This window comes from Thalia democratica, chromosome 4, assembly GCF_965202585.1.
Source record: "Thalia democratica chromosome 4, ktThaDemo2.hap1.1, whole genome shotgun sequence".
Lineage (NCBI taxonomy): Eukaryota > Metazoa > Chordata > Thaliacea > Salpida > Salpidae > Thalia > Thalia democratica.
In genome coordinates this window covers 64732425-64752394 of record NC_139168.1, presented here as the reverse complement: position 1 = coordinate 64752394, position 19970 = coordinate 64732425, and the positions used below count along the sequence as shown (strand labels likewise).

General features: G+C 26.8%; 2 protein-coding genes across 2 annotated transcripts in view; both read right to left on the bottom strand.

Moving 5' to 3' along the window:
* Positions 1-14044: 14044 nt before the first annotated feature.
* LOC145833556 (CD109 antigen-like) lies at positions 14045-17692 on the bottom strand. Its single transcript, XM_082940724.1, has 6 exons — positions 17657-17692; positions 16462-16614; positions 15695-15894; positions 15169-15322; positions 14612-14714; positions 14045-14289 (listed from the first exon to the last, which is right to left on the bottom strand). The coding sequence occupies exons 1-6, from the start codon at positions 17690-17692 to the stop codon at positions 14045-14047; spliced, it is 891 nt and encodes a 296-aa protein (XP_082796850.1).
* A 53-nt stretch (positions 17693-17745) lies between these two features.
* The window catches only part of LOC145833555 (CD109 antigen-like), a 53498-nt gene continuing 51273 nt past the window's right edge, over positions 17746-19970 (bottom strand). The window contains exons 24-25 of the mRNA XM_082940723.1: positions 19508-19739; positions 17746-17802 (exon numbers count right to left, since the gene is read on the bottom strand). Coding sequence (XP_082796849.1) covers positions 17752-17802; positions 19508-19739 — 283 coding nt within the window. The 3' untranslated portion in view covers positions 17746-17751. The remainder of the gene's footprint in view (positions 17803-19507; positions 19740-19970) is intronic.

The window sequence follows — 19970 nt, the reverse complement described above, 5'->3', positions numbered from 1 at the left end:
ACCTTTTAAATTAAGTAATGAAAATTGGAATAATTTTAAATATTTTAAAGATTTTTAACAGTTTGTTTTTGCGTTAATAATAAACAGCTCAGTAAATAAGTTCATTTCAAAAAATGCTACAATATTTTTTTTGACCTAAATATTTTACTTTTAAGAATAACAAGTAGTTTAAATTTTACTAATAGCTGTGTAAAATTTCAAACTTTGAAAACATATACACTTTTCTTTTATTAAATAAATAAAATTTGTATAGTAAGTTTGACTATTGTACTTTTTTAAATCTTCAATAAGTAAACTCACAACACAAAACTTCTTTTTTAAATTTTTAATTAAATTTTAGAAGAAAAAGTTATCGTTAAAGAAAAAAGCTAAGAGATTAATACGAATTTAAAACTTTGTAAATATGATATACATTATTCATAATAATAATATAATAAATATTTCTGATATTAAGTAATTACAAATTCATTAAGGAGTTAGATGATGATAGTTTTTAAAATGAAATTTTATTTATTAAACTAAATCTCATCATAAAACGTTTTTTAAACATTATGAATCAATTCCCAAAACCTCAAGTAATCATCAAATCCAAGAAGTTATTATAATTTTATGTTTTATATATAAAAATTTGAATTATATACTGCAATACTTAAACTTGCTGTTGTAAAAGTGTGCTGCTATAAAATTTTTAAAAATTATTGACATCACTTAATATATTCTAGTATACTTTTTATGGTTTGTTAAAAGTACGATAAACTTTATAACTACTTATTTTTTAACATTAGTAATTTGTACAACTAATAAAATTATAGTAATAATATATTCAAACTTTATGTATATTTAACTATGTTAAAAATCTGTAAAATAAACTACCTTCTTACAAACGCTATTATTCATTAATAGTTTTGTTTTATCATCATTATAAGACATGCACAATATAACCATAATCTAGTTTTGTGATGTAATGAATAACAATAAGATTAATGTCGAAATAAAGAGGCTGCTTACGGGTACGTAGATAGGGATTTGTATGGGTATCTATGAGAATATCCTGTGATAAACGATTGTCTTATTTCTAAATGCTGATGAGTTATATTTACCCACAAAATAAAGCAAGTCAACAAGGTTTATTTAATAAGTATCAAAGCTAGACTAAAGCTAAAATTGATAACAGACAGTGCAAATGAAAAATAACTAATAAGTAAAAATTTCAGACGGAACAGTCACATCTTTTAGTCCGAATACATTTACATACTTAACTGTCACCATTTTTTAATGCGCGAAAACGTAAGTAAGTACTGTTTTATAAGCATTCAAAAGAACGTAACTCTTGGTAATAAAATAGTTTGATTTATAACATATATGTTTACAAAAAATTCAGAGAGTGTTATTTTTTATAGCTTGAAAGTCTTTATTTATTTGTTGTATTATTATTAGCACATTTGCGTATCTTTAAAACTTATAAAACATTTTTCGTTTTCGCAGTACAACAAAAATTTGAAAAATTTTAACTAAATCTTGCGAAAGTATCAAGAATTTAAGTTTTTCAATGTATTTGGTTAAGTGCTTTCAAATGTACATAGTTTTGAATAACTTTTAGTTAAACATGTTCAAGCTTCTTTTTGACCTTTAAAATATTCTGTTAAAAGCATCAATAAAACAAAACTTTTATACTAACCCAGGTGTATTTAAGCTTTTAAGTATAACTGACACATTATAAAATAACGGAATCAAGAGATTTGGCATCTTAAACACAAAAGTGGTTTACGACTCAAACACCATCTCAAGAAAATGTCTATTTAACAAACTTTAATTTACAAGAAATATTTTTCGACTTTAGTCATTTTTAAAATATCTAGTTTCAATTATCTAGTACCTTTTTTAATGAGCACCTAAACGCAGTGTTATGTGTTAAAAGTTATTTTTACGGGGCACAAAAAGTTCACACCGGTACGGTATATCTATTTATAATAAAACAATTCAACTTATCAATATCATAATATTTAATTCAGTTACTAAGTTTATTTTATCATTTATTAGTGTTAATTTAAAATTTTATTTGTTATAATAGCAAGTACAGTCACCTCTCGCGAATCTACGCACGTTGTGTCCACAGCGAAAGTGCGTAACTAAACGATAGATAGCGAAAATACCTAATAAATTGGCTGTTTTCCTATAATGAATTTGAGTAAATACATTTAAAGGACTTTCCCTTTTTTTGTTTACAAAAATTGTTTTTGTTAGAGTTGTACATATATGCAAAAAGTTTTTTAATAGAAATTGTTTATACGTATAAAAAGTTTTTTTTGTTTTACTTTGTTCTTCGGCCACCTAAGTTTAAACTTGTCTTACTCTTACATAGTACTTAAAAAAAAAATTCAGTTCAATTAATCATTAGAATTTAGCAAAAAATAAGATAATTAATGTGTTAAAATGCGACTTTATGCCATAAATATTCTGAGAAATTGTGCAGTGTACCGTGTTTGATTTAAAGGTAACAATGGGGACTAAGACACCTAAAATAGTAAGAAAGCTATAGAATTCAATAGGTTCCTTAAATAAGGCCCAATTTTTAAATGCAATTAATTTTATTAAAAGTTTACTTTGTATAAACAAATAAAGATTTAAGTTAGCATTAAAAATAAAAAAATATATGTTTTGTCAACTGAATTTATAATAAATTTACAAGATTAGAAATATTTAAAATTATAACTTTTTGTATTTTTGAAAGCAGTCAACTTTCTAGGGACTGAAATAAGTTTAAAAAAGACAAACATAAGACATTAGTTTCTAGTTTTGCCTTGTTTAGTAGCCCCGATCCTGTAGCATACCGAAACCTAAATTGTAAGTACAAACAATTCAACTTATTGGATAGAACCTCATTGAAATGGTTAATGTCAAGCCTAGATATCAACCTCTACCAACTTAAATTATGGGAAGAGCGTATAGCATGCTAGATAAATATGATACAAAAGGGGACGTGACCTGATTTACTTAGCAGATTGTGCAGAGCATCAATCAATGAGGTGGAGCCTCGAAGTAATTGAGTGAGACCACAAAAATAAAATCAAGATTATAACAGCCTGTAACGAAGTTATAGATTTCAACCTTAAAATTGAATTGTTAAGAGCAGAGATTAGCAAAATACAAAGTAGACGCGATGTATTCGAGAAAACACAGTACGAGAAAAGAGTATGGTTTGATTATCAAGGGCAGTACCAAAACGTATTAAAAGAAAAACTTTTACAGATCTAAAAACTACACAACGAGCCTTGAAATTTCTCCCTTCATTGGGTCTTATCCAAACAATCCAATTGAAACCGTGTTTAACAGGTTCGAAAACTCTGTAGGTTTAACTATATTGACAAACTTACCCATAAAGAAAGTAACAAATTCGTCTTATTTTCTACTATATTACCTTTAAAAGATATGTCAAGTTGTTTTAGTTCAGCTTGAGTTGAACGAAGAAAATTCATTAACTTATACTTATTTTTACGTAACACACATACGAAAATTCGTGAAAAACTCAGGCGACCAGTACCACAAGCGCAAACAGAAAACCTCTCAAGAGAGGAGTTTGAAAAACAACAAAATAATTTTGCTAGGGAAATTTGCAAAAATAGGCATAGAATACGCGAATTCGAAGCAAAATGAGCCTTAAGACCGCCAAACCCAAGCCTGATTTGGCCTGAGGCGCACGAACTCTGTAGCACTACATTAAGCTACTTTTGAAAGTTAAATTGTGAAACTTAGTTATATACTGACAACAACTACGATATTTCAAGTAAAATCCTAATGAAGTGTTTTTTTAACTACTGATACATACTCAAACACTTCAATAATGCAAACAAAACTTCAACTAACAAACAGTACAATGTTGACTACAAGTTTGACCATTGAGTTCCTTAAAAATTTCAACGAGCAGGATTGTGTTCCTGGTAAGCTCCAACTTGAGTTCCATTTCAACCTGGTTCATCCATCTGCCTTCCATGTCACGGTACTGCTGCATAGTGTACAAGAACACTTCTCTGTACAAATATATTCATTTGTTTAATACATAATTTGAACCAATCTACTAGTGTACATATTTATAAGTAAATAAGCTAAAAACGCTATTCTAATTTCTACAACGTCTTGACAAATTAGTTTACCTTTAGTTTTAAGAAGCAGTTTGAAAACTACGACCAATTTTACAAGATTCAATTCTTAAGTAAAAACTATAAAAAAATTTTAGTTACAATTTAAAACTCAAAACTCTACAAAGTAGTAACATATCAAAGTAAATTAAAAGATACAGTAAGTTCAAAGAATCGTAAGAATAATTTTCAACACTTAATTCATGGACGAAAGAATATTTTGAAACCATTAAACACTCTTAATTCTTTTTTTATCAAAACCACGATGTAAAGTAATAATTAAAACGAAACTGAAGAGAAAGTTCGAGCTTATTAGACAAAATAAATATTATTCTTTCATAAAAATTTTTATTTACTCACGCCTCTGCTAGTAAGCAAGTGAGGTGTCTGGATGCGTGTGACGTAACAATAGTGGTTGTGGATGATCTGACCGGTGTTTTCCAGCCTCTTGCGCTGAAACACTTCTACTGGCTGAAAACTTTCCAACTTCTCACCGCACTGCTCGCCGAAAAGTTCCCGCACCTGCATCTTTGCCGGCTCCCTGTGGATCTCATCGGGGATTTCCCATTTCTGAAAACATTTTTATCTCACGTCCAACTGCCGCGTCTCCTTCAAGCTTCTGTGCGACACAATAAGAAAGTTTGTTTTATTTAATTTTATAATTGGATTTTTACTTTGCACAACTAAAACACCAAAAGTTAAAGATAATTGACCTCAAACTTTAAAAATATTTTCTAAAATAAACCTATAATTCAAAATTTAAATACAGCTTCTTTATCAAGTATCATCTGACGTTTTATTAAATGATAAATTATAAACTTCAAAATCTAAAAAAAGTGCAATAAAAAGATTAATAAAACCAATCAATTTCTAACTTGTCTTTACAATATGGATGGATTTTTGACAAAGCTTTGCATTGTTCTTCAGCAATTCTGTAGAAAAATGTGGTATTTACTTAAGCCTTTCAAATTTAAATATATTTACTCTTTATATTACACCAAAAACATTGAATTACATAAATGTAAATACATAAAACATTTATAAATAAATACAAACTGAAAAGGCGTATAAAAAGATATTTTTCTATAGTTTTTAATGAAAGTTTAAATGATCTAATCAATTAAATATTGTATGTGTTATCAAAGTTTTAAAAAGTATGATCATTACATAATGAATCAAACAAATTCAATACAAAGCAAACAGAAAAACAAAATGGCAAAACAAACTTGGTGTCGTTCACATAGTTGAAGAATTCGAGCATGGATTCCATTGGAAACACGTCGGTCCTCATCAGTCTGCTTCATCTTGTTGTTCATGTGCAGCAAGTACTCGCTCATCAGGCGCTGCTCGTCATCCTCGAACATACTAAGTATCTGGGTAATAGTGTGGTTGCTTGAAATATAACATATGCGAAATATCGTGCTTTTAATGTAACATATATTTTTTTAACGATATAGTTTAAGATTACATTTATTAACGAACGTCATTTAATTACCAGTTTTAGGTTACAAAAACCTTGAAACGCGCTAAAGTAAACTTATTTTTAGAGTAACTGTTGATAAAATAAAATGTTATCACAGTTATTGGATAGAAGTTGTTTTAGTTTTTTAAATATAATAGTTTAAATAAATATTAATTAGCTTTTAAACAAATATTAATTTTTAAACAAATATGAAAGCATTGTATTCGCTTATATGTTCCGGCGCAGACGTCGGACAAGTACAAAAGCTCCGACGACATGATTCCCTGCAAAACGACGAAAGTTTTTAATAATAAATTTGCGGTGGATTTTTCTCATCACGAGCGTGTTTTTGAATTTCAACAATGCAAATTGTAGCGCGACGAAACACTTCGAGCTGGCCTTATTTTTTTCGTGCAACAAATTATTTACGGTTTTCGTTTGAATATGTTTTTCTGAAAAGGTAGCGTAACCGAGAATAAAATTTATTGACAAAAGAAGAAAAACACGAAACGTTTTCATCATGTTTTGCTATCTCACAGTTTTGTTTTATTGAAAAACAACAACTTTAGGCTATAAATATCAAAACAGCTTACTTAATGTCTCGAGTAAAATAAGGCTATTGTTTCATAACCCAGGCCATTTGTAGCATCACCAATTACTAAAAATATACATCCTTCTTCGTTTTTTGAGTAATTTACTTCAAATTTTCAGGAAATATTTTTTTAAATATTAGGAACGACTTGTAAATAAGGTTTAATTAAAAGACCAATGTTAAATACATTTCTTAGTGTTTATCTTTTACATAAAAAAGTACTGTTTATAATTAAAGAATAAGTTTCAAGCAAGTTGTTTAAAATATTATTAAATTGTAATGTAAAAAAGTAGAACAAAATTAAATTTTGTTAGAAAACTGAAGAAGATAGATTTCAAGTTAAGCAATCTACTTTTGACATTTTTGTTTTAATATGTTATTAAGTACGTGTTGAACTCTTTAATTTTCATCGATTATAACTTAAACAGTACTGTTAATTTTCTAAAGCAGTAGAAAGTTATATGTGACATACTAATGCAACACTTAAAATTTCACTATTCTGATTAATTACGATATCAGTTATTAATACTTATTGTTTTACTAATACATCTGAGAGATAACTTTGATAAACTTTATTTTAAGAAAATATATTCAAAAATTTGTGGCTAATAGCATTTTAAAACTACTTTAACGAAATACAAGTGATATACTTATCTTAACTTTATGTATAGGAATATACATAACTTTTTTATTAGAGGTGATTTAAACTTGATATAGTTTTTATTTAAACTAACTTGTAATGAAAAGGTTACAGTTGTAACTTCCAGCTACAGCAAAATAAAATTTCGCGACTTGTAGAATCACATTTGCAAGCTGTTAAAGGAAACAATTAGTTTACAATGAAAAAATATATTTATAGATTGTCAATAAATATATTAAGTTTTAAATTTGCATTGGATCTATTAAAATTTGAATTATATAACTTATAGTGGAGATATGCTTCTTTTCAGAATATAATTTATATTTATTCTATTTATTTAAACGTTAGTTTAGAGTAGTGTTTAAAATAAAAATAAAAGAATACTATAATTTTTTTTTTAAATTTGTTAAATAGGGGGTATAATAAGTAAGCTAGTCATACAGGGGGTAGCTGTCATATTTGCACGAGCAGAAAATTTTGCACAGAGACATTTGCATGAATGAAGTTTTTTTTACTTGTATTTTTACCCCTAAACCTTAAGTGAAAAGTTTTTTTAATAAATTTTATTTTAATAATTTATTTTGATTATTTTTTTATTTTTACTATCACTATTACCCCTAACCTTTACCCTCGGTAAGTTTTTTTTTTTTATTAACTTATATATATATTTTTTTTGTTTTTCTGTTTATTTTTTTTTTGTTTTTCTGTTTATTTTTTTACTCTTGTGCAAAACTTTCATCGTGCAATTTTGCTTCCTCGTGCATTTTTTGTTCTTGTGCAATTTAGTAACCTCGATCAATTTTGACCCGTTCCCTCAAAGAAGATGATAAAACATTATGTAGATATCATTTCAAATTCAAAACACTTAGAAAACGTTTAAACGACATCATTTAAATATCATATTTTATATTGTAAACTGTTATATTTTATAATTTACTAGAAGTTGTAAATAACACAAAATACTTTTATTTGAAAAAAAAACAACTTTTTTTATTAGTGCTAAAATTCGTAATTAATTTACAAAAACCATTGGTAATTAACTAGTATGATTGTACCAATATCAAACTGAAATTATATTTTATTCTTGGTCCATTATTTTAAACTAAAAATGACATTTTTATACATAAATGATAAAATAAGGGTAATTTCCTAGCATGATGTCGCACAAATATCAAGCTAAAATTATATTATATTCAATCTTGTCATTTTTTTAAATAATCTCTTTTACCATAGTTATATTCTAAAAAGTTATATTTTCTAAATACATATATAGAACTTATTTATCATAAACCAATAAAACTTATATTTTTAATTGCTTTTATTTTTAAAATAAAGCAAATGATACAATAACTTATATACATTACTATACTGTAAAATAAAATCAATTAAGTATTTTAGTTTGTAACAATTGAATTTAATTCTTACTATGTGTTTAAATAGCTTGTTTAAAACAAAGTATAATTTAGACTAAACTTATGGTTATAATAGAAATAGACCAAGAACAAAATATAATTTCAGTTTGATATTTGTGTGACATCATGCTAAGTAGTAGTTATTTAAACAAAACTAAATTATTTGATTAATGACTGACTGATTTGGTGAATAAAATTTTTTTATATAAAACTAAGATTAAACTAGTTAGGAAATAAAATAAAAAATTTACAATAATGGCTATTACTAATACAGTATAAACATATTAACAATAATCAAAACTAGTAAAATTAAATTTGTTAATGAATTTGATTTGAGTTATTCATGACTAAAAGAAACTAAAATTAACTTAAACCATTCTTTTAGCTTTTACCTTTAACTTAAAAACATTATACAGTAACTTTTATAAGCTAGCAACTAATTTTAGAGAAAAATGTTAACATTATCTACATCTAAAATACATAAACTTTTTTATTTTTTTTTAATTTTATAAAATTATAGCTGATAAATATGACAAAAGAAACTTAAAGTAAAAAAATTGAAAAACAAAAGCACTTTATGTTCATATATTTTTTTAGTGTTTTATTCAAATGTTTTTGTTTTTTTTAAAGCCATTATATAAGTGAAACTTAGAATAATATTAACCTTTTGTTTTAATCTTACTACTATGTTCCTTAATATTTTTTTTAAACTGAAAAATTGATTAGTTTTGTTGTTAAATAAACTTAAATGAATACATTTTATCAAAAATAATTGGGTTTACATTTAAAGATTGGCCCATCACTATTCAATAAATAAATCCCAGTATTTTGTTATTTCATCCTTTTTTTAATTAAACCATTTTGCAGAAAGTTTTTTAAATTTTGACAATTTGCAGAAAATTTATACAACTTTTTGAATATTTGGAGAATAATTTACTCTTTGTGAGCCAGAAAAATTGTTTGTAATTACCTAAGATGATGTCGCACCAATATCAAGCTGAAATTATATTATATTTGATGTCTTTTTTAACCACAAGTTATGCTAATAATTATATTTTATAACAACTAAATAGAATTAAACTTATTTATCATAAACTAATAAAAATTAAACACTTAATCGCTTTTATTTTACAATATAAATCAGCTATATCAATACAATATTTTATATTGATTACAATATTGAAAAAAAAAAAAGATTAATTTAGTTTACAATAAATAATTTTATTTCTTACTATGAATTTATATATGTTGTTTAAAAAAAGTATCTGTTTAGATCAGGGCTTCCCAAACTTTTTTGCAAATGGCCCCCTTTAAAGAAATTGAAAAAGCCATGGCCCGCATCAACAAGATTACTCATAAACTACCATAAAATACACATAAGACCTTTTTTTCTCTTCATCTGCAAATCAAGAATATTTAGTGCAAGTTTCAAATTATGGCCTCATGGCCCCCCTGTGGCTCCTTTACTGCTCATGCTAAAATTGATTTTTAGCCTAAAATTATGGTTGAATAACTAAGACATCAAATGCAATATAATTTTGGTTTGATATTGGTGCAACATCTTCCTAGGTAATTACAAAAAAATTTTATGTTTATGTTTGCAAAATAATAGTGAAAACCTTTTTAACCATTTACTCCCCACTAAAAGGCTTTTTGATTAAATACTTGAAATAATTACAGGGTGGCCACTGGTTTTTCAGAAATTTCTTCCAGGTTATTAGGTCTATTTTTAGTTTATAAGTAAGCTTAAAGTAAAAACTGTGTTAAATAGTATAACAGTATTGAAAAGACAATGTAAAGCTACTTTGAATATGTTTTTAATGAAGTTTTTTTTTTAATTATGACAAAAAGTTTTGGTTCATTTGAAATTTTTGTGTCAAATCACTACTTAACATGTAAAAAATGTTTAAAATTCCAGGTTGTTCCAATTTTTTTTTATTGCCACATTTTTCCAGGATTATAGGTTTAGTGGCCCTTTTGTAATTATGCTTAATCTATAAAAATTTCAATTTTTTGTTAAGAAACACATAAAACAAATTTTAGATTCTATGCATCACATTAAAACATTTAAAAATGATATATATAATTATATTATATATTATAATACTATAACTGTATTAAATTTTAAGATAACAATCACATTACTTTCAAATGTAGTAGAAAAACTCACCTTTTCCACATCTTAAACTTGTTTTTAATTCAAGTTAGTTTACCTGAACATTTTACCAAACACCCGGGGAATCCCAAATAATCTCATAGCAGTTATACAAACCAGGTACTTCAACGACACAAAAGAACTCTTTTTATTTTTAAATAAAACATTAAATACAGATAATAGTTTATTTAATAAAAAACATCAGTATTTTTTACACGTTTATTTCAAAGACTTAATTTAAATTAATATTACAAATGCAATAGTAATTGCTTAATGTTTTCGTTACTAAACTGAGTTGAGAAACAAAACTTTCAGCCTTAAAACATTTTCATAAAAATTAACAGTTTTACTTTAGTTTTATTGTTTTTTAATAACTTATTTTTAAACACATTTAAATTTTTGTTATAACTATGTTCTCAAAAAAACGTATTAAAATTGTGTGAACTTAGAAATATGTCAAGGTCTAAATAAAAATACTTCAATATCAAATTTTAAAAATATCATTAAACTAAAAAATTTGATTACGTTTTTACGATATTTCTCTATCAGAGTAGTTATGAACTTGAATAAAATATAACATAAGTAGCTAAGTTGTATTTTTTCTATAAAACCACAAGTTTTGTAGAAAAGAACAAACGTACTTTTTGTTACACTTCTTATAACTACTTAAGTATGTTATGAAATAAATCTAACTAAAAGTAGAAAAAGTATTCGATTCTGTATAAAGTGTTTTATTGAATTTAATTAGAGTAAACTTTTAATAGTTGAAACAGTTATATTTCTAAAACAAAATATATACTTTAGCAGTATTGTGAAGTATAAAGTTATACATTTTTAAAATTAACAAAAGTTTTTACAAAAAAGTAAAATTCATAAAAAAAAAACTATTTTAGCTTATATGATATACTTTATTTAATTAAAATACACGATTTTATTTTTTTTAGAAATTAAACAGATAATAACTTTATGTAAACATCTTAAACTTTATGTAAACAGATAATAACTTTATGTAAACCCTTAACAGCTTTGTTTTAAGTAGCAGCTTTAACAACGCTTTTAAACTTTTTAAAATGACAATCATTATTCCATTAAAAGTGGTAACCATTTTTTTTTGCTCTTAGTAAAAACATTGAAATCACTACAATTAACCGTTGCTTATATTTACGATTATGTAGCTAATTTTAACTAGTAAATAGTTGTTTGAGTATTTTCACTTCATTAAAAATTTATAAATATAAAGCTAATGAATTATATACGAGCGACCCGGGTTCGATTCCGAGCATAACCTTTTATATTTTTGACTTTACAGTATATGTTATCCTTTTATTGTTTAACTTATTTTTATATTTTACTACTGGTTTGACAAAAATGGCAGCTGATTAAAAGTACTACTTACTGCAACAATAGTAAGTCATCGAAATTCGAGCAGTATTCATTAAATATAAATTATTTGTTTCGGAAATTACAGACATCACACAGTTATTTTTTTTTAAGTTTAATGAATTACTATTACTAAGAAAAAAATTAATACATTACTATTTGAACTTTCAAACAGTTTATTATTATTGACGCAAAAGTTATTGTGTCTAAATCTTTTACTATTTAGTTGAAATAGTTAGTATTTTCTGATATTTCACTTTGTATAAAATAGAACTAATAAAGATATGTTTTTTTTTTAAAACAAAAGGTGTTTGCCTTTTATAAAGTTAACTTTCCTTTCTAATAATTAAATAACAATAGATTATGTGGGATTTTAACAATTAAGTTGAAATGTAAATATTTTGAATCGTGATATGTTGAAAAAACTCATAATGTTTTGTAAACTTATATAAAGTAGTTTGCAGGTAGTTACTAATACATTTTTCAAAGATATTGTTGTTAGGTGTTTAGTCTAATTTTTTGTACATATAAACGTAACAACTTTTGAAATTTGTTTTCAATAACAAAAGAAATTTTTAAAAGTTTAAGTTTTTTGCCTTTTTGAGACTTGTTAAAACTTATATTTTATAAAACCTTTGTTTGTTATGATAAAAAAAAACATATATTTTTTTTACACTATCACTATCTTAATATTGCTGTGATGTCACCTTAACGTAATAACAGTTTAAACTTTAATGATGCTATATGTGTTGATTTAGATTAATAAAAAATAGAGCTAATTAATTAATAAAATATAAATAAGATTAATAAAAAATTGAAAATTATTCTTAACAACGAGAATTTATGATTAAAGTTTAAAATGATAAATTTAAGGACTGTTAGCTTTAGGTATCAAAACTAAACAACATTCTAAATTTTCAGAGATTTTTTGGATAACTACAAGTGCAAGGTTCAAATAAGAAGGGGACAACCCGTGGTAACACCCGGCCACTCCAAGCCAAAAGCGCTCGCAGCGTGGGACATGTACACGGTCAGATGCGACGGTTTGGACGAAAACTTCCAGGCAGCCAAGTGCCGAAACCCAAAGTGCAACTTGGAAAACTTCAGCATAAGCAAGCCGGATTCCGTGCAAGTGAAGTCGACTCCTATATTCACTTCGGAGTACTTCAGCGGAATGTCGCAACACACCACTGTTCTCGTGCCCAAGGGGTGCTACTGCAATGTTGCATAAAAAAAGTGCATGTAGTTGTTACTTTTACAATTGTGTGTTCTGTTCCTTTCTAAAACGTAATTGTTATTTCACAAGTGCATCACATTTTTGATTGATGATAAATATAATTAGTATTGAAGAGCCTTTGATTTATTTATTTATTAGTTTTTCAACTATTCATTACTTATCATTTAAACATGCTCGTTTTTAATAAGTTTAAGTAAAACTGCTCGTTTTTTGTATTTTATTAATTACGTATTCAGTACTTTATTTATTTCGGTAAAATATTTTCAAAATATATTTGAAGTTTTAATAATTAAATTATTTGATAGATTTAAAAGCTAGGGTTAGTAATGTTCAAATGGTCTAAAAATTATAAACCTTTAAAATTGTTTTGGACAGCAACTTGTAATGAAATTTGTGGATTTTACAGCATAGTGCTGCTATTAAAATGTGTATTGAACAAACTAAACAATAAATAGCAACGTTTAATATACTAAGCTGAAAGTACTTATCTATTAAGTTAAGGAAATTGCAAACCCTGCTGCAAAATATAATTCTTAAATAACTCTTAAATTATGAACAAATTTTAGGAAGTACCACCTACAATAAGTATCATTTTTATATCTGTTGCTATTACACTAGTAAGCAAAGTAGTAACTAATAAATTTAACATTTTTTATTTAGATAAGAAAATCTATGTTAAAATTTATATTTTTAAGTGGCAAATAAATTTTGTCGTTATTTAATAATAATTTCAAGTTAATGAATAAAATCAAACATTCAAGGTTTCAGAATAAAGAATTTAATTTTTAGATAATAGTTTATCAAGAAGAGAACAACAATAATCTAAATAAAATAATACCGATGAATAAAGGTATTTAATTTAATTTCATGTATAACAAATATATGTATTGAAATAGTAATCTATTAGCATAAAAATAAATTAGATAATTCAGAAATTATTAATTATAAGAAAATTAAATAAATTAAATAAAAGAAATAAGAAAAGTAAAAAAAAAACTGTAAAAATATTAAAAATAAAAAATAAAAATTTTCAATGTGCAATCAACATCATCAAAACAATCAGTATTATGATGATTATGACGACGAGTCTCTGCATTGTGACGCCACTGGCGGAACTCTTTTCGTCTTTTATCTCGTTGTCAATGACAACCGGGCCCTTGTCTTCCTCGGTATCGACCAATTTGGCGCATTTCTCACAGTCCTGACCGCATATCTGGCAAACCGACATTTTCGAAACTTCCTCTGACAACTCGTAATTGCTCAAATGTATTCTTTCTGGTTGAATTGGGAAAGTAAATAATTACAAAAACTGTGTTTACTTTTTATACTATTTTGATTACTTACAATCTCCTTATACGTATTAACTACTTTTAAAATAACTTAAATGTGTATAAATTTTAAATAAATTGAACCAAATCTGTTAAAAATTAAAAAGTAGAGTTAAACAAAACTAAGATTGACTGTAATTTTTTTATTACCTCGTATACTTTCTAAAAAGTATATAAAATAACCTAAGCAAAACAGAAAGGAAAGCATCTTAGATTTAAAACATGTTACTTGTTTTTGCAGTAAATTATGTGTAGTTAAATTTTCTAACCAGGTCTGTAATATTCATAAGCCCTTATCACTGATGGTTGAATGTCAGTAACTTTTTCATCTCTTATTATTTCCATATTAGAGCATAACTCCTTTTTTGTTAACTGTGGAATGATAATCACTTACTATAAGCTTGGAAGTCAATAAGCTTTTATGAAACTTGATTAAATTTTAGCGCATATTTTTCGTATACATTTTTAACAGATTGGTCTAAAAGTTTTAAGAATTTGATTTATACTTAAAAGAGTATTGTTCTACTTTGAAATGTGTGAACACCATAAAAACACCTGTACACACATTTAAATATAGATTGTTTATTTATCATATGTAGTAGAAACTGCGCTAAAATTTAATGAAGAATATCAAACGAATTCAAATTAGGAAACAAAGATACTTAAACAAACTATTATTCAATTTAATTTCTATGTATAATGGAAAATTTTAGTTCATACTGACGTGACAAGTACACACTGTATAAACTACTGTTGAAAATAACAAGTACTAAAAATGTGTAACACACATGTCTGTGTACTAATACATACATGCACAAATTCTTACTTCGTCGTGGTAAAATACAATGGAGTTTTCGTGAAGCTCGACTTTTTTAGCCACCTTGTTATTTTCAATTTCATTATCAATTTGCACGGTGAATCCGTTGGGAAGTTCAACTTCGTAGATGAACATTCCAGTTGCTTCCTCGCCGGATTTCAACCTTCAACGTCAAATTTGCTCAGTTGCATTTATTTTCCAGGAACAGTGTTATTCAAGTAGCATATGTGAACAAAAGTAGACAATTTTGATCTTAAATGCTATTTCCTTATAAAGTTACTTAACAGTGTGGTTTAAAAAAAGTTAAAGTTTTAAAACGATTTTGTGTAAAAACTACTATATTAATGCTTCATACAAACTGTGCTTTTAAATGATAAAGTTCAAAAACAAACAAAAACAAAAATAATGACATTCATTACACAAGTCTTATGTACGTTTTTCGAAAAAGTTTTCTCAATTTTGCTTATCTAATACTTTACCCATGCAAACCACAAGAAACTCAATTGTGAAACCCCTGAAAATAAAAAGAACCAACTTGCAGCAAAACGTCATGAGACTGTTGCCTCGCTGCTCCGACTTGACGACGTTCGTGCACGCAAACGGGGAATCCCCTCCAACCGATCTCTTGCGCCTCTCAGCGGCGACGTCTTCGGCGTGGTGACATTGGATCACTTGCGCCACCATCAGGCCGGTCCCTTCCACTCTCACTGCCAGCTCGCCGTTTTGCGCGGGAAACTTTGAAAATATTAAAGTGTACTTTGTTGCGCAATTAAAAAACGACGTGATGAATAATTATAAACTAAGAAAAAATAATATAGTTTTATTAGTTTTGCATAATGAATTTATTTTTAAAGGTCTATTGGTTTTATATGGATTTTGATAGAGATAATAACAACAAGTGTCCCACGTGAAATAACGTTTTCAATAAAAAGATTTGTTGTATCTCAGACTATCAAAAAAAAGATGAAGATCGTATTAATAATATTTAAAAATTTCTGTAAAGTTAAAAAAATGTTTTAAAAATACTCTATGATTATATGTTTAATTTATTGTTGATCTAAACAAAAGCTAAAAACTTGTTTTTGCAATTTTTAACAACCTCCTCATAATAAATTTTATTTCATACTTTTGTGATGATTTTTTATTTAAAATAAAATAACTTTGAGTTGTTTGATTATATTAGAATATAATTCAAAGTACATTTTTTAAAAAGCAATCCAATTTAACTGTACAATACCATAAAAACAACTAAAAAACAACAATTTATTTAGTTTACATAAAAAACGTTTATTGTCGACAAACTTTAAGATGACGAATAACAACTGAATTTGTGTTGTCAATTTTTGCTGTTTGTTCATCTGTTCCATCTAGTGCAGCAAAAACGTTCAAGTTCTTTTCACTTTCGTAAACTAGTTCGGCAACCGCTGACATGGCCTGTATTGCCACAACGGTATCCTAGTTTGGTGTTGGTACATAAATAATAATTTTTTAAGATAAAAGCTAGAAGTCATCAACTAGTTGATTAAAATAATGTATGCTAGTTGTTGTTATTATAAAGTCAAAATGATGATTTAGTATAAAGTGTTAATAAACAAAAAAAACGTGGAAATTTAGTATAATTTTCTTAGGTATCTCCATGTTATAAAAAGCTTAAACTAAACGCTCTATAAAAAAAGTTTTATAGTACGGTTTGTATAATTTTTTTTTAATTTACCATTTGGTAAGTAACATAATATAAAAATCTCTATATGCAAAAATTTTACAAAAAGTTTGGGACACAAGTACCAAGTTAGTTCGACTTAATTAACTTTTGACAGTTCGTTTTCCATCAAAATAGTTCATTACAACAGTTGTTGTGATATATAAACTTTTAAAATAAAATTTAAAATTAACATGATAAATAATTATAAGCTAAGATGAAAACATGTTATATATATTTAAATTTTGCTTCATAAAACTGTTATTTTTATTCTTAAGCATTTAAAGTAAAAAGCATACACAGAAAACAAAAAAAAAATAATTGACATCTACAATCCAGGGTATCCCAAAGTGGGCAACAACGACCGTCTATTCGGGGAAGATTTCTGCTATCAGGAGGCAATAACTGGAAATGGGCGAAAAAAAAGGAATCAATAAGTAAAGGGTCATTATCTAATAGGAGGCAACTAGTTTTAAATGTCTATCAAGTGTGCGATTATGAAAATGAGTTCGGGAAACCCTGGTTTTTAATGATCCCTTTGAAAAGTATTCAGTTTAAACCGAACATAAACAATAGCTAGACAAAAACAAATAAGTAATTTCTGATCACAATAAAATGCAAGCCATCTCATCTTTTGGATTTTAAATTTAGTAAAATTAAAGTTGCTAAAATAGAGTTTTACAAAAATTACATCACAGATCAGGTTTACTAAACATCAAGATTTGAAACTTTTCAAGGCGTAGTTATTTTAAGAGCTAAAAAACCTGCATATATTTCAACAAACAAAATGTTTCGAACTTGGGTGCTGTAGTAGCCACCAATGCTGTTTCTCATCCCTGCCAATGTTCTCAAAACAGGGAAAGCCCCTGACAAATCATTTCTAAACACGTGTGTTAGCAGCCTGTAAGAAATCGACTCCGTAACAAATGCTGATGGTAACAAACCTAAAATCGTTATTATTAAAATCCAGTACATGCTAGTGAATCTATTGGAAAAAATAAAACTAAAAAGAAAATAAAAACACCAAAGTTTTATGTCTTGGTGTATATTGATTTTTTTTTAGTTATCTTTTGCTTAAAAACAGCTTCAGGAACTTGTTTCTATAATCGTAAACTAATAAAATAATTTTCTATTCAACGATTGTCACTTTAGCTGACACTGTTTCTGCTAAAAGGATCTTCAGAGCTTTCTAAGTAACAATAAAATAACAGGAAGCACACAAACAGTTTTACTTTCTCATTACTTGATTTTATTATATATATTTGTGTGCTTCGTGTTATTTTATTATTGTCCAAAAAGCTCTGAAGATCCTTTTAGGAGAAACAGTGTCAGCTAAAGTGACAATCGTTAAACAGAAAACATTTTAATAGTTTAAGCTCTTAATTCATACATTTTAGAACTTATGTAATCTTGAATTATAAAAAGGGCGCTAAAATTGAAAGTAAGTTTTTTAGTTTTATTATTGTTTTAAATAACTGTATAAACAGTTAATGCTAAATTGTACTGCATATATAGAAGAACAAAAGTTCTTATTATAAAATATGTACACTTAAAGTTAAAAACTACTATCTGAAAAAAAACTACAGAAATATTTTAAAAAACACCCGTTATTTCTTTTTAGAAGTATTTTTATCCAATCTGTTATTTTATTACATACTTTATTTTTACCTAAATAGTATAAAACCAGCTTTTTTACAATTTAAAAAATATTTTAAACCGAATTTGACCAACAAAAAGTAACTATTGTATTTTTAATAAAATTTAGCATAGGAATTAAAACTACTTAAAGCGTAAATTGTTTTTCAATACAACATTTTATTAACCATCAATTTTAAAATCTTTCATCAAATCAAACGCTTGGTCTTTCATATCACTGTTACTAGTATGTAACGCATAAGTAACTAATGGTAACACATATATGTCTGTACTAATACTGTCTAAATTGGATTCCACATAACTCCTGGCTTTTTCTATAACTGTTTCCTGTATTAATATTTTAACTAAAAATTAAACTAGTTGTTTCTACAATAAAAGTGATAAAATAACTTTGCACAATGCGGACTATAATTTAGAAACTGTCACATTTTTGAACAGAAAACTCAAATTTTATGACTACTCACAACTAATCTTTAACGCTCAAGCTTACTTAAATACGCACACTCTTTTTCACTATAAATAAATGCAAAAGTAAACATATTTAACAAAACTCAATGAACTAACATCTATGTTGCGATCAAACTCATTTTCAGTCATCGATATCAATATATAAGCTGTCAGTGTTAATTTGCTGTTGACTCCGCCCTGTTTAAAATTGCTTACTGTATTTTGGGGTTTTACTTATCTATTCATTGGCAATTAACTAACACTACAGCATTTAAAAAAAGTTACAGAGTTAAATCTAAGCAAAATTATTTTAAGAAAATACTTAAAAATCAAAGATAATGTTCATTAACAAATTTCTACAGTATAATGCTATGATGAGAAAATTTGAAATAGCTTAAACTTATAATACATAAACAAAGTAAAATCTAAAAAAGAATATCACAGAATATACTTCAAAACAAAGTTGTAACATAGAAAATACTTTTATAGTTGCATTTTAAGAATTTAAATCGGTTTAAAACCGAACCAATAAACGAAGCTAACAACCTGCATGGATTTGTGAATGACTCTGCCGGGGTCATTGAAACTGCCATCTTCGTTTTGATTGGCCGCAACGAAGCGGAACGCGTCCGTCACGTGACCTTTCAGCTGCAGCACCAGCTCGCTCCTGACCTGCGACGTGTAAACGAAGCATTTGGCCACGAACGCGGTCAACCATAGCGAGCCTGACTCGTCACGTGACCCGAACGCGCTGTAAGAACCGTCGTCTCGTTTGTAACTGCAATATGACGGCATAAAACATTTGAGCGGATGACTTAATAATGTAAATGATACTAGTCGTAATGAGCAAGCGATACAGCGAAAATTTATTAGCAAGATCACAAAACTGTTAGTAACTAGGAAGATCAAAATTATTTATAATGTGATAAACTAGAGAGAGCCTAGGTTAATCGGGCCAGAAGTAAAAATACTTTCTGCTAACTTTTTACGTTATATAAAGTTTTTGCTA

Excerpts from the sequence above, each read along its gene's own strand:
- LOC145833556 (XM_082940724.1), bottom strand. The coding sequence starts at position 17,692 with ATGAGAAACAGCATTGGTGGCTACTACAGCACCCAA. Across the intron at positions 15,895-16,461 it reads TTGTTATTCGTCATCTTAAA|TTTCCCGCGCAAAACGGCGA; the intron begins GTTTGTCGACAA and ends ATATTTTCAAAG. Across the intron at positions 14,715-15,168 it reads TTGTATTTTACCACGACGAA|TTAACAAAAAAGGAGTTATG; the intron begins GTAAGAATTTGT and ends ATCATTCCACAG.